Raw genomic sequence first — 15,104 nt, forward strand, 5'->3', positions numbered from 1 at the left:
GTCACAGAACTAACTGGTCTGAAGAATGACATAAAATTCTACTCCCATTAAAAATGTGGGGGAGATTTACAAAGAGTGCATGGACTGCTGCAGGTGTCAGTGCTTCAAGAACCACTACACACAGACGTATGCAAGACATGGGTTTCAGCTGTCGCATTCCTTGTGTCAAGCCACTCTTGAACAACAGACAGCACCAGAAGCATCTTGCTTCAAAAAGGACTGGACTGCTGCTGAGTGGTCCAAAGTTATGTTCTCTGATGAAAGTAAATTTCAGGCTCCCAGAGTCTAGAGGAAGAGAGGAGAGGCACATAATCCACGTTGCTTGAGGTCCAGTGTAAACTTTACGCATTCAGTGATGGTTTGGGGTGCCATGTCAACTGCTGGTGTTGGTCCACTGTGTTTTCTGAGGTCCAAGGTCAACGCAGCCATATACCAGGAAGTTTTAGAGCACTTAATGCTTCCTGCTGTTGACCAACTTTATGGAGATGCAGTTTTTATTTTCCAACAGGAACTGGCACATGCACACAGCGCCAAAGCTACCAGTACCTGGTTTAAGGACCATGGTATCCCTGTTCTTAATTGGCCAGCAAACTCACCTGACCTTAACCCCATAGAAAATCTATGGGGTATTGTGAAGAGGAAGATGCGATATGCCAGACCCAAAAATGCAGAAGAGCTGAAGGCCAGTATCAGAGCAACCTGGGCTCTCATAACACCTGAGCAGTGCCAGATTGATCCACTCCGCATTGCTGCAGTTATTCAGGCAAAAGGAGCCCCAACTAAGTATTGAGTGCTTTACATGCTCATACTTTTCATGTTCATACTTTTCTGAGATACTGAATTTGGGATTTTCCTTAGTTGTCAGTTAAAATCATCAAAATTAAAGAAAATAAACATTTGAAATATATCAGTTTGTGTGTAATGAATGAATATAATATACAAATTTCACTTGAATGAAATTAGTGAAATAAATCAACTTTTTGATGATATTATTATAATTATATGACCAGCATAGTGCCATATGATACTGAAAAGTGTTTATATAATCTGAATTGAGTTGCTCTTTCTTAATTCTGACTTCTGAGTCCTAATTTTAAGGCAGTTTTTTCTTTATTACTCACCTACTGTGTGTAATCAACTTACCTGATCAATAATGTGTCATAAAATTATCATGTCATTATCAAAAAAAAAAAAAAAAATTCAGGAAAAAAAGTTTAATGATTATTGCTTCACACTTTATTCACTCAAAAACTCTAAATCACAATATATATTGTCAGTCATCAATGGAAATAACTTCTGTATTTTTAGTTACACCCAAAAATTTACTTGGGAACAATGACTGGGTTTTTCGTGGATTATAAGCCAAGTCTTTTGGTTACAGCTGCTTCATTAGCCTGCGACAACATTATTTGTTTGTAGACTGTATGCTACAAATTCTTCTAGGTACAGTATTGTACTAAATAAGCCTCATCTCATTTAAAATTAGCATGTTAAGATATTTAAAGATACAACAAGAAGATGAATGGCACTGAATATTACACTTAAAAATTATAAATGTAACACTTGTTTTTGCCCCCATTTTTCATGAGCTGAACTAAAAAGATCTAAAACTTTTTCTATGTACACAAAAGGCCTATTTCTCTCAAATATTGTTCACAAATCTGTCTAAATCTGTGTTAGTGAGCACTTCTCCTTTGCTGAGATAATCCATCGACCTCACAGATGAGCCATATCAAGATGCTTATTAGACAGCATGATTATTACACTGGTGTGCCTTAGGCTGGCCACAATAAAAGGCCATTCTAAAATGTGCAGTTTTAATGTATTGGGGGGTCCGGAGTGGAGTCTGAAAACCAGTCAGTATTTGGTGTGACCATCATTTGCCTCACGCATGCAACACAAATCTCCTTCTCATAGAGTTGATCAAGGCTGCGTTTCCAAAAAGCTTCTTAAGCCTAAGTTCGTAAAAGCAATCGTATGACTGATCTTAATACTACGGTCTGTTTCCCAAAAGCATCGTAACTTAAGTAGCACTTGAAAATCATCATAGATCTATGAGTGCTCTGGGGTTATCGTAAAGCCCTAAGTGCATCGTAAGAATAGACAATCGGCAGATTACAACATTAATTTTATTCAAGTGCAATATGATGATAATATAGGCTACGGATTTGATTGTACTTTATTGTACACTTTATAGCTCTTTTTTTTATTAATTTATAAAGGAAATAATTAAAAAAGGCAGAAAAAAAGAAATAGACATCTAAATTAAATGACTGAAAAAACAGTAATATAGGAATTATGATTTAAAGACTGGGGAAATAGGCCTTTTGTGTACATAGAAAAAGTCTAGATCTAAAGATCTTTGAGTTCAGCTCATGAAAAATGGGGGCAAAAACAAAAGTGTTTTGTTTATAATTTTTTTCAGTGTATAATGTCATAAAAGGGTAACACTTTAGAATAAGGTTCCATTAGTTAATGTTATTTAATGTATTAATTAACATGAACAAACAATGAATAAGACATTTATTACTGTATTTATTCACCTTCGTTAATGTTAGTTAATGAAAATACAGTTATTCATTGTTAGTTCATGGTAATTCACAGTGCATTAACTAATGTTAACAAGCACAACTTTTGATTTAAATAATGCATTAGTAAATGTTGAAATGAACATGAACTAAGACTTATAAATGCTGTAGAAGGATGGTTCTTGCTTAGATCATGTTAACTAAAGTAGTTAACTAATATTAACTAATGGACCGTATTCAAAAGTGTTACCCATAAAAGTCTATAATAATCTTTTAAATAATAATTAGTCACCAAAAATGTTTATTCCATCATCTTACTCACTCTCATAGATAAAAATCTGATTCTATGGCATTTTATTCACCTTTTATTCATAGAGGGTTGAGGCTTTGGATAGAAAAGAGGGTAGCAATTCATAAGCATTTGGTCAAATAAATTCCCCAAATGGGTCACAGACAGACACAAAAGTGGTCCTGTTGAGTGGATTTACCCTCCAGCAACTCAGTATGAAATATGTTTAGAGATCAGTTAAACAAATTAAATATCTTTACCTGAAAGAAATCAGAAGCAATGATGGATGATTGTAATAGTCTATGGCTTTTTTCAAAACTGTATAACTAGCACTTCTGCTAAAGTTGTATTAGCTATGCAGATCATTCTTACTTCTGTTTTTGCACACAGAAACATATTAAAGTTCTAAGTTGATTACATACTGAACATTTTTATTGTAATGCAGATATTTGTGTTTGGCTGTGAGCTGATTAGACAAACAAATTCCAAGTGTTAAACCTGCTGTTTGAATACCATAGACTCTACACAAGTTGAGGCCTGCGCAAGGAATCATGTGCCAGTGTTTTGGGAATATCACAACCTGTCTCAAAAAAGAGGGATAGATAGAGAGAGAGAGAGAGAGAGAGAGAGAGAGACCTAAATCTACAAATCTGATTCCAAAAAAGTTGGGACACTGTACAAATTGTGAATAAAAACAAAATGCAATGATGTGTTTTTTTCAGAATACAACATAGATGACATATCAAATGTTTAAACTGAGAAAATGTATCATTTTAAGGGGAAAATAAGTTTGTAAATTTCATGGCATTAACACATCTCAAAAAAGTTGGGACAAGGCCATGTTTAGCACTGTGTGGCATCCCCTCTTCTTTTTATAACAGTCTGCAAACGTCTGGGGACTGAGGAGACAAGTTGCTCAAGTTTAGGAACAGGAATGTTGTCCCATTTTTGTCTAATACAGGCTTCTAGTTGCTCAACTGTCTTAGGTCTTCTTTGTCACATCTTCCTCTTTATGATGCGCCAAATGTTTTCTATGGGTGAAATATCTGGATTGGAGACTGGCCATTTCAGTACCCTGATCCTTCTTCTACGCAGCCATGTCATGTTGGAAAATTCAAGGTCTTCCCTGAAAGAAACAACGTTGCATATGTTGTTCTAGAACTTGGATATAACTTTCAGCATTGATGGTGCCTTTCCAGATGTGTAAGCTGCCCATGCCACACGCACACATAACTTGTCCTTGTCCTCTTTAGTCCGGATGGCATGGCGTCCCAGTTTTCCAAAAAGATCTTAATTTGATTTGTCTGACCACAGAACAGTTTTTCACTTTGCCACAGTCCATTTTAAATGAGCCTTGGTCCAGAGAAAACGCCTGCACTTCTGGATCATGTTTAGATATGGCTTCTTTTTGGATTTATAGAGTTATAGCCAGTATAACTCTATAAGCCAGTACTTATAGCCAGTAACGGCGAATGACATGGTGGATTGTGTTCACGACAATGTTTTCTGGAAGTACTCCTGAGCCCATGTTGTGATTTCCATTACAGTAGCTTTCCTGTATGTGATGCAGTGCCGCCTAAGGGCCCAAAGATCACGGGCATCCAGTATGGTTTTCTGGCCTTGACCCTTACGCACAGAGATTGTTCCAGATTCTCTTAATCTTTGGATGATATTATGCACTGTAGAGGATGAGGACTTCAAACTCTTTGCAATATTTCTCTGAGAATCTCCTTTCTGATATTGCTCCACTATTTTGCCAATTGACCTAATAAGTTGCAAATTGGTCCTCCAGCTGTTCCTTATATGTATATTTAACTTTTCCTGCCTCTTATTGTTACCTGTCCCAACTTTTTTAGAATGTGTAGCTCTCATGAAATCCAAAATGAGCCAATATTTGGCATGACATTTCAAAATGTCTCACTTTCAACATTTGATATGTTATCTATATTCTATTGTGAATAAAATATTTCAAGTTTATGAGATTTGTAAATTATTCCATTACTCTTTTACTCACAATTTGTACAGTGTCCCAAGTTTTTTGGAATCAGGTTTGTCAATTTTATGATCATATTACCCCAATTTTACAGTCTCTGCACTGGCTACCTATTAAAGGGTTCAGTATCAGTTACAAATTATTATTACTTAACTTAATGAGTCCATGAATGGTTTAGCTTCTGCGTACCTAACTAGCCTCATACCACGCTACAATCCATCACGCTACCTAAAGTCTAGTAAAACTCTGGAATAGCCTGTAAGGGAAACAGGTCAATTTAGTTCAAAGAGAATCATTTAAGATTTTAAAGGGAATTTGAACAGAATCACTGTTTCACGGCTGATCACTGAGATGCCCTGCGATTCACTGAATGAGCCGTTTAACATCAAATCTGCGCTGGATATTAATATCCAAACTATAGTGAAAACACTATCAGTTAGCACAGTAACAAAATCGGCAGTTTAAGACATTAACTTGTAAGCACAAAACACAAGATACTTCTCTTTTCAAAATGAATAAGGCTTTATTAGATAAATCTAAGACATATAAACTAATCTAACACCCAAAACGCATGCACTCACACATTCACACAAGTTGCAGGAAGATCGAAAGTTATGAAAGAATGAGTTTAAGAGAATGGAAATATGGAATCCCAAGTTTACAGCAATACTTTAAATTGCATAGACATGAACAACCATCAATCACTTAATTAACGCTCGCATTGAGTTCCTCAATGAGGTTAAAATTATATTAGATACACTAGCACAAATGTCTGTAGGTACATTGCCTGTGTAAAGGTGTCCCTTTGTTGTCGTTGAAATGGGTTTTCCAATGTTGCTGATTGGCTGAAAGTTCAGTAGTCGCTTAAGTGATGTCTTGGGAAGCCCGTGGTTGGGCGTTGGCTGAAGACGCAGAGTTGTGTGGCTGGTTGAAGTTGAACTCGATGTTACAAAACTTAACTCAGAACACGAAACTCTCAAACGGAAAAGAAAAGAAATAAAGTTTGACGAGATTAGGTGGTGTTTCTTCTCATCGTGGCTAAGTAGCAGCAGGCGTGCAGGCTGAAGCACGCTGCAACCGCGCTCAAAGAACAGTGATGACAAACAGCATGGCTAAAAGTTAAAGCTAAGAAGCAAAGCTAAAAGCTAAAAGCTGGCATGACTGATAGCAAAAGCAAGGCTAGAACTAAAAGCAAGATTTAATGGTGTCCTAAGTATTTAAACTGGCCTGTTGGCCACACCTCAAATGTTGTCTTGACCAATCAGATTTTGTCTTGACTCGGGGGTATCATAAATCATATGTTATCTTACCAAGCAACGAATATGATACATTTGACAAATAACTGATGGTCAGGACTATTTCAAGCAAGCAGATTCGATTACATAGATACTAGACATGAATATGTATACTTAAGCTATCCCATAGTTATTAAAAGACATACACAATAAGTGATTATAACATGTGTAGGTTACATATAAATTAATATGGAGTTAAGCGATGGACTGATATTCATTTAGAAGTCATTTTGGAGTTCATTTTGGTCCATATATATGTACAAAAGACAGTTTCTTTGTCATTATCTGACAAAGATTTCTGTGGAGACCAGAGGTTCAAAGGCCCCTCCCCCCTTAGGAATTTTAGTCTAGTTCTGCTGGGTGGGGGGGGAGTCAATAGATCTTGTGTAGTAGTCTCATGGGTTTACACGTGATGTCCGGCATTGCCTTTCAAATACGAACAACAAATTTGACAATCTCTTGTCCGAATTGAAATTCTCAATAATTGTTCTAGTGGTGTTAATGTTGAAAGCTGTTCTGTGAAAAAGTTGGTTGGTCATCTTGCTTGGGACTTTTGGCACTAGAACTGATTTATGACTTCCTGAGGAATTCGGCTCATGTTTCAAACACAGCCCTGATCGACTCTTTAATTTGTCTGGTTCGAGAAATTTCTGCTACAAGCCTTCCTGATATTGGGTCTCATTCATGAAACACGAGCAGAACGAATTTTTGTGTAAATCGCGTGTAAAGTGGTTTTGGCGTAAATTTTTGGATTCATTAAAACGTTCGTATTTTCCAAATGTTAGTTGGTACGAAAGAAATCTACACCTGCTCCAAGCGTAAATAGTGCGTTTAACGTCTGAACGTTTTGCTCATTAATACGGCTGCATTTTAATTCACCTTAATCGGGTACATATTTACACAGCATTTTGAAAAAAAATATTATATATATTAATTACATAAGGTTTTTCTTTTAACTTTTATTATGAGAGCCAGTAATAGGATCTGTAATATGCTTCCAAACTTCCTTTTTTAGGACCTCATAAGCCACTAGTACGCTTGAAAAATTAAATGTGGCGTTTTGAATGAACTTCTGATAATAAAACTTCAATTTTTGCAGCTGAGAAATGTTTCTTTTTCAGTCGCTTTTGAGAAGACGTTGAAATCCTTCGTTTGGTGTCATAATATGATGCTCATATATAGTTGTCAGTCGGATTTAATGGGCGTGATTTATGGTAATTGAGAGTGAGCGTGCACGCGCGTCCCATTTACGACTGACTGGAATTCATTAACACACACACACATTTCACTATCACATCTGACGTTTACGAAGTTTTTGTGAATCAGGAGAAGAGTTATCGGGAAGTTCTCTTTACGCGCAAATCACTCAGATATTTACTCGTATATTTACGAATGTTTCATGAATGAGACCCAATGTTTGGGGTTCAGACACACTCTCTCTGTTTAAATCTAGATCTAAAACACATCTCTTTCACCAAGCATTCGTATAATATATCTCATAATTTGTGACTGAAGTTGTATCTGATCAAATGTGCTTTATTATTCTTTAGCTTCAGTTAAACTATGTTATTAATTTTACCTGGTTGGAACAGCCAACATCTTAATTATGTCTCTATTTGTTTCTCTGTTTTGCCATGGGATTTACACAAGCTTCAGTCTGGATCCAGAACACCTGAGAAGAGATGATGCCAACCCCTCAGAGGACCTCCAATGAAGCTAGCCCTGAAACAACATACAGAACTAACAAATATTGCTACAAGTGTGATTGCATCATATAATAATTGCTCTTAATGGTGTTCATCGTCTGGTTGACTACGTCTTGTATTAATTTTTCAGAAAATTCCTGTCATATGCACACAAACTGACAGTCACCACTGAAAAGATTCTACCAATTTTTTTTAAACTTAATTTTCTGTATAGTTGCTTGGCAATGATTTTAATCATAAAAAGTGTTATACAAATAAACTTGAATTTAATTACATTTTGCACATCCAACTGATTAAAATGATTTAACGATTCACCAGAAAAAATACTGGTATTTTCACTGCAGTAAGCCAGACACTTGAAGTGTTACTCCACACAAAAATAAAAATGTTGTCATTAATCACTTACCCCCATGTCGTTCCAAACCCATAAAAGCTTTGTTCGTCTTCGGAACACAATTTAAGATATTCTGGATAACTGTGAGGCTTGAGACTGTCCCATAGACTGGCAAATCAATCACAATGTCAAGGCCCAAAAACTATGAAAGACATCCGTCAGAATGGTTCAACTGCCATCAGTAGTTCAACTGTAACATTATGAAGCAATTAGAATACTTTCTGTATGCAAAGAAAACAAAAATAATTACTTTATTCAACTATTTGTCTCCTCTGTGTCTCTCCGTGTCACTGTAGCACCATTTTGGAGAATATGAGCTGAACGCAGGCTGCGTACGCTCTTCTGTCAAGACAAATTGAATAAAGTAGTTATTTTTGTTTTCTTTAAAACAGATAAAACTGAAACACTCTCTTGCTTTAGACTCTCATATCGTCCATGGTGTCATATTCTGTCATGTGGTGAGTTATCTAAGCGGCAGATGTCAATGATTTGTTTCCAAGCCAAGACAGAGGTCTTGACCAATGTGATTTCTGTGGAATTAAATCTCAGAGCTTAATGACTGACAATCATCTTGCCCATGATTATCCAAATGTGTTACTTACAGCTGTGACATGAAATTCAATTAGGTTTGAAATACTGTGAACTACTGATATAGTAGTGGTACACAAACAAAATTAGGGACAAAAAACTCCTTTTGTTCGCCCTTTACTTCCTTTTTTACTTCTGCATTATACTGAAGTCTCCTTCACAAGTAACAGGCCCTGCACTTGTGGTTACTTTCCAATAATGATTTAAAAGTCAGCTCATGTTTCTCTGTTGCAACAACTGTTTTCTGCAGAACAATGAGGACACACGTTGCCTCCCCCAGCCCCATGTTCTTCTTTTAAGAGCGTGAGACAGAAACAGGTTTACTGTTAAATGCTGTTAATTTACTGCGAGTGCTTAATTTACAGATCATCAACTGTAAATTTACATGATTTAACTTTAGTGAAATAGCAATATTTTGATGGAGGAAATTTTTAGAAAATAGGTTGTATTTTCACAGCAATTGTTTATGCAGTTTACCATGATTAATAGTGCAACACATACAGCTGACAATAATTCTACTATTTATTTAAAACTGAGAATCCGCAATACCGCAATAGATCAGTTCTTAAAATAAATGACACCTCAACATTTCAGCTTAATCATAGAGGAAGTGACTTTTAACACAGTTTTTTTTTTACTGTGCTTCAAAGCAATTAGGGTGAGACCTCATTGTTGCTGCCAGATGATGCTGGTTAGTACTGAGTCTACTTAGGATAAGGTAACATTTGACATTTTTAAATGAACACATTAAAGTGACTTTACAAGTACATGTAATTTTACATGTAAATCCATTTTAATATTTCAGTTTCATTTTGGGAAGATATGACAGCAAAAGAGATCTGTGGTAAGAAATTTGCATTCATTTACTGCTTTTTGTGCCTTGGTTTGTTGTTATCTGAAATCATATTCAAATCATATCAGTCAATACTTTACTTGACTTATTTTCATCCACCTTTGTCATGTTTTTTTTTTTTTTGTTTGTTGTGATTTTCAAGATTATTTTGGCTACTGGCCTCGCTACTTCTTGTTCTGTGTCTGGGTCATCGACATCGCCATGATATTTTTGGTTTATCACTTGGAAACATGTTTGAAAGAAATAACAGAAAAATTCCAAAGGGACAAACGTCAAGAAGAGGACTATATCAACTACAGGACGAGTGGATTTATGTGAGAGCAAACCAGCTGAAGCAATCATTGAACAATTAATGTAAAATTACTTGCATACAAATATAGCAGTACAAAGAAAGAACTGAATTCATGTAATGGAGCATCTTAATATAGACCTATTTCATTCAAATGCATAATTTTTGTGTGGAAATCTGAGGAAATTTAAAATAAGTACTGACGAATCATTACTTTTTTTTTCTTGCAGTCTTAACATTTGTATGCTTTTGAGTCCTAAATGTCCCCAACACTTGGAATTTCATCAATGTGTTGCAATAAAAGATGCATTTTGACCAGGGTCTCTGCTGGCTAAATGGATGTCCTAAGCAGGATTGTATTGTTGTGACCCCTACCTCAAATATTATTGAAGTAAGAAATCAAAAATATTACAGAAGTCAATAAAAAAATAAATATATAAAATTAGCAATTACCAGGCCTTTAGCTCCCTTTGTGAGCATTTTTAATTACATACATACACAAAAAACAATAGACACCATCACAAAATGTGTTATGCATTTAATGGTTAAAAGTTGAAGGTGTGTAATGTTTGTAATGGTATTTGTGATCTATATGGTTATATTGTTTTTTTCAGCAGGGTTGCCTCATTGTTTTATATAATGCACTTTAAGTCATTTTAAAAGCAGTTGTTGACTTAGGTTTTATTTTATAACCACAAAAAAACATTATCTTAAATACTTCATTATAAATTATTATTTGAAGTAACAAAGCCACGGTTAATTTGCCGTTACAATGACCAAAGGGCAACAACATGCATGACAAGATGCTTCAGTTCACATCCACACCGAAGTAAATGCACAAGAAGAGCCATGATCAAAGCATGTATATTCAGCAGACACAAATGTTGTGTGGCATCCCTGAATATTTCTGTAATCACTGTTGAAAGACCAGTGGTTTTAGAAGCTTACGATCAACACCAAGGTGGTTTCCAGAGCACGTGCACTAAACTAAGAGCTGTTTCTCACGAACCTTTAACAATGACATCAGATGCATTTCATGTATTTTATTGAACATTCATAAATGAGCTTTAAAAGCTTAAATCACAGAATACAAAATCCCAACTTTTTTGTATGTACTTACTATTGAAACATCGTATTACAAGTATTGTTGGCTCATGTATGATATATTGCTTGTGATACTGTTAAGAAATTGCTTCTTTATTTAGTAATTTGCTTTGGATTAAAGCTTATACTAAAATATTAAATGTTAAAACAAATATATAAATGAAAGCAAATGATAATGTTGTCAAGTATAATATTGATATTTTGGTCACAAGTTACTATAAACATATGCATATAAACACAATCACATTATAAAATATGTTAAAATAGAAAGCTGTTATTTGAAAGTGTAATAGTGTTTCACAATATTATTGCTTTTTACTGTTCTTTTGATTATATAAATGCACACTTTTTGAGAAAAAATGGTAGTGTAGGCACACTAGTAATTTAATATTGTATATTGTATGCTGTTTCCTGCATATTTTCCATAAAACTGAGGACTCTGAAAGCATCTGTTCCAGCTGAAACACATTCATGCAAGTACTGCACACCTGGAAGGGTTAGCGTTCAGGGCACATCATCTTTGAAGTTGTTATGAGTGATGAGTGTTTATGATTTAAGGTTATATATCGGTGCCATTGTTTGGTGACATCAGGACCTCAGGACTGACTTCATGATAGAGCGGCCGAGTCCTGTGTCTCCAAACCACCAGCCCCACGCGCACCACTAACACAATACAGGCCAACACGAGGAGCACCACTATGGAAAACAAAACCATGATACTGTAAGCAATGTGAGCAGCCTTCATATGTAACTTCTTTATGTGAGGTCTTATAGTTTTATGAGTTTGTGATAATGCTATATTTATGGTTAATCAACAAGACATGTGTGTTTATCACTGACTAACCTGAAAAGACAGCGTTCCGGCCAGGTGCTGCTGCATCGTAATGCTTGCTTAGGCTTCCAATTAGAGCATAGATAATCACAGGGTAAACGGTGAGGATGTAACGGACATGCTTCTCTATAAGAAAGTTTTCAACTGTAAACCTGTAGAAGAACACGCAAAGAAACTTTGATTAGACACAGTGTGATGATCTAATGCCTTTAATCATATCTTCAATATGAGTCAATCACAAGATAACAAATGATTTGGTTTAAAAGATTTTAAAATGCTGTTGAAAAGGCATGCAAAGTTTTGCTCGCCTCGTCATAAAATGTTCAAATTATTAGATTTTTTAGGAGACGTCTTGACCTTAACTCATGGGCATGATATCATTTCCTGTTTTATGTTTTTTAAATGTATTTTCTTTACAAGTTTGGTTTTCTTACAAATAATAATAAAAGCCAAAATGCCAAACCCCTTAATAATCCTTAATTTCTTGTCAAGAATTTCATTTTTACATTATTCTAGTCTTAATTAATATATCAATGTATCACCTGACATTGGACTTTATGCTTCTCCTAAAATCTATTCAATGTTTTAAATATAATAAATAGCAGAAGATGTGTACTTCTTTCACTTTATGTATAAACTATATTTTTGGATATACAGATGAAAACAAAACACCATATCACAAGATTATATCAGAAAATAAATGATTATGATTACCATATAATTACTTCCAACAGAAGTATGCATAAAGAAGCTGTAGCAGCATTTGTTGGGGAAACTGATGCTAGATCCAACACAACAGTGAAGTTGAGCAGTGTGGCAATGGTTGTCCATGTTGCATAGGTAGCAATGCCATTTTGAACCTAAGGTACATATATATCATGGTTATTTCAGACATTTCAAATCTACAGTGCATCAAATTTACCTACTGTCTTTTGTTTGGGTTGATACTGTACTTAAATATCTTACATTTGAGATAATGTTCACGTTCACGTTCAAGTTCATTTTTTTTTTTTTAAATAAATAAATATGAGTTCTCTGCCTCTTGTCAAAGCTATTCCAAAATGATGTTCAATGCATACCAACACTATGATGCAGAAGAGGTCTTTTGGATGCTGCAGTTTAAGCCAAGATCCATGAGCTCGTAGACCAATACAAGAGAAGAAGATCATCAGGTAGTTGGTGAAAGCAATCAGGGCAAGAACGATCAGTGCAGGAATCATCAATCTGAATCAATAAAATACAAATATGTGACCTCCCGAAACATACATTACATGAAACCACAGGCAAAACACAGTTTAAACCTAGGATTATGCCACAAAATATGTTGGCTGCCTACAACTCACTCTCTGTCCCACAAGACCAGCCAGGTGCTGTTGAGGATCATGTTGATGATCCACGAGAGAAAGAATTCAGAGGGCAGGATTGCTGGACTTGAGTACAACCTGACCACCAATAATTCAAGAGACTGTCAAACTATAATAAATGGCTTTTGAACAGTGTGAATAAGCAAAGTGTTGATATGAGTGGAGTGTGTGTGGTTTGAAGTACCCTCTACAGAGCCAGGTCAGGATATATGCGTTCATCAGGAAGAGCCAGGAATAGATGACACCCCATATCGAAAAAGTCCATCCAGCAGGAGTGATCTCTGTCTTATATCTGTCTGATATATTTCCAGTGCTCCGCTGAAATGGACCTTTAAAAGCCAACGAGAAAATAATTGTATTTATGACTAATTACATATCTGTAAGTTAGATACATTACCTTTTCCTGATCCCGCGAGCGCGTTGATGATCAAAGTAGCAATGAAAGCAAACTGAGAAAGAACAATGAGCAAAATACGCACGATCCTGTGATCTCTCAAAAGAGACATGTTTAAGTCTAAGAAGTCAAACTATCAGCTAATGTGATTTTTGTATTGCTTGACTGCGACTGCCACGTAAAATTAGCAAAGTTAGCTAACTTAAGAGTCGCTGTTACAATGTCTGTTTGTAAACTCTGCGTGGAGATTAAACTGTCCTTCCTTTCGTCTGAATTATAATAAATACTTTTAATAACTTAATTTTCTCTGAAAAATTGAGAGGCGGTGTCTTCAAGCTTGTTTACGTTACAAAAGATGCGCTGTTGTGTAAGATTAAGAGAGAGTAAGAGAGCCATCTGCTGGAGAACAACACGACCAGTGAAATATTACTAAAATATCACATGTGAGGAACGATATGGGAGGCCGTAGTGCTAGTCTTACCGAGTTAAAGATAACACAAAGAAAAGAGGCTGTAGTCATCTGTTCCTGTATTAATATGTCAGTAACAGACGCCACCGATCAGACACGAACCAGAGCCAGATTCACAGAGTTAAACGTCACACATTTCTATAATCTGAACTGAAAAATAAGGTTTAGAATACGTTCCTGAATTCAACAATAAAACATAAGTTCTTTACTCCAAAGTGCATTGCTGAAGGGATATTTGGTTGGAAAAATGGTTTTTGTTTTTTCAAAGTAGGCCTCTTGTTCTTTAGAAAAAGGACCTGAAGCCTTGCTTTGTGGATGTCTAACAGGATTAACACTCATCTTTTTTAATCATTTAAAGCTGGCCATATAAAATCATAGTCAGAAAAAAGAGTTGTTGATTATGTGTTTGATACATCAGGCATTTATGGCTCACGTACAGTTCAAGGAGGGAAAACATCTACAAATTCAGAAGCTTGAAAATAATTCAATTTGGTTCAGTTGTTGTTATTTATATGGCCCAAAATTTTGTAAAAAACAAAAACAAAAAACAGTGTCGTTTGTAATGCAAGTCAATTACATCTTTGTGAAAACTAGCAATGTAGTTATTTTTACCTTTATTTTATAATAATCAAGAAAGATTTCATAACAAGAATATAGCCTATATTTATTATGACCAGGAGGAGTGTTTTTACAATTACAGTTAAATGTTTTTTATTTGCTAAAAACTCAGAGCGCAGACGGTTGTATTGAGTAGCCTACAACCGATTTGTGTGTGTGTGTGTGTGTGTGTGTGTTTTGCTTTCAGCAAAGTTTAGAGGCATTAGAAATGAATGTATCAACTACCAACCAACTACAGCAGGCTTTACAGGGTTACATACATTGAAAATATTTTCATTTCAAGATGAACAGCACACTGTCTGAAGTAGATTAAAAATGATGAATAACAGCAGGTTTTATTGATTTAAATGCCTCTCTTTCTCCTATTTACTTTATTTGTTCTAAGTAT

The 15,104-nt window shown here is 35.4% G+C and overlaps 2 protein-coding genes and 1 long non-coding RNA gene across 4 annotated transcripts in view; 1 reads left to right on the top strand and 2 right to left on the bottom strand.

Moving 5' to 3' along the window:
* The first annotated feature begins 9,371 nt into the window (after positions 1 to 9,371).
* On the top strand, positions 9,372 to 10,256 carry LOC128028194 (uncharacterized). Its single transcript, XR_008187154.1, has 3 exons — positions 9,372 to 9,511; positions 9,599 to 9,637; positions 9,789 to 10,256. It is a non-coding gene; the product is annotated as an uncharacterized LOC128028194 (long non-coding RNA).
* Positions 10,257 to 10,387: 131 nt separating this feature from the next.
* The window catches only part of LOC128028136 (uncharacterized), a 56,544-nt gene continuing 51,827 nt past the window's right edge, over positions 10,388 to 15,104 (bottom strand). The window contains exon 8 of one of the 2 annotated variants that reach the window (XR_008187140.1): positions 10,388 to 11,527. The gene's annotated coding sequence lies outside the window, so the exon portion shown is untranslated. The remainder of the gene's footprint in view (positions 11,528 to 15,104) is intronic. The other variant, XR_008187125.1, reaches the window with a different exon arrangement.
* Positions 11,521 to 13,990, bottom strand: LOC128028120 (uncharacterized). The gene is made up of 7 exons (XM_052615742.1): positions 13,633 to 13,990; positions 13,420 to 13,564; positions 13,215 to 13,313; positions 12,951 to 13,095; positions 12,586 to 12,731; positions 11,884 to 12,023; positions 11,521 to 11,735 (listed from the first exon to the last, which is right to left on the bottom strand). Exons 1-7 carry the CDS (start codon positions 13,739 to 13,741, stop codon positions 11,599 to 11,601), a joined length of 921 nt encoding a protein of 306 aa, XP_052471702.1. The 5' UTR covers positions 13,742 to 13,990; the 3' UTR covers positions 11,521 to 11,598.

This window comes from Carassius gibelio, chromosome A2, assembly GCF_023724105.1.
Source record: "Carassius gibelio isolate Cgi1373 ecotype wild population from Czech Republic chromosome A2, carGib1.2-hapl.c, whole genome shotgun sequence".
Taxonomy (NCBI): domain Eukaryota; kingdom Metazoa; phylum Chordata; class Actinopteri; order Cypriniformes; family Cyprinidae; genus Carassius; species Carassius gibelio.

Excerpts from the sequence above, each read along its gene's own strand:
- LOC128028120 (XM_052615742.1), bottom strand. The coding sequence starts at position 13,741 with ATGTCTCTTTTGAGAGATCACAGGATCGTGCGTATTTTGCTCATTGTT. Across the intron at positions 13,565-13,632 it reads GCTCGCGGGATCAGGAAAAG|GTCCATTTCAGCGGAGCACT; the intron begins GTAATGTATCTA and ends TGGCTTTTAAAG. Across the intron at positions 13,096-13,214 it reads CTGGTCTTGTGGGACAGAGA|ATTGATGATTCCTGCACTGA; the intron begins GTGAGTTGTAGG and ends TTATTGATTCAG.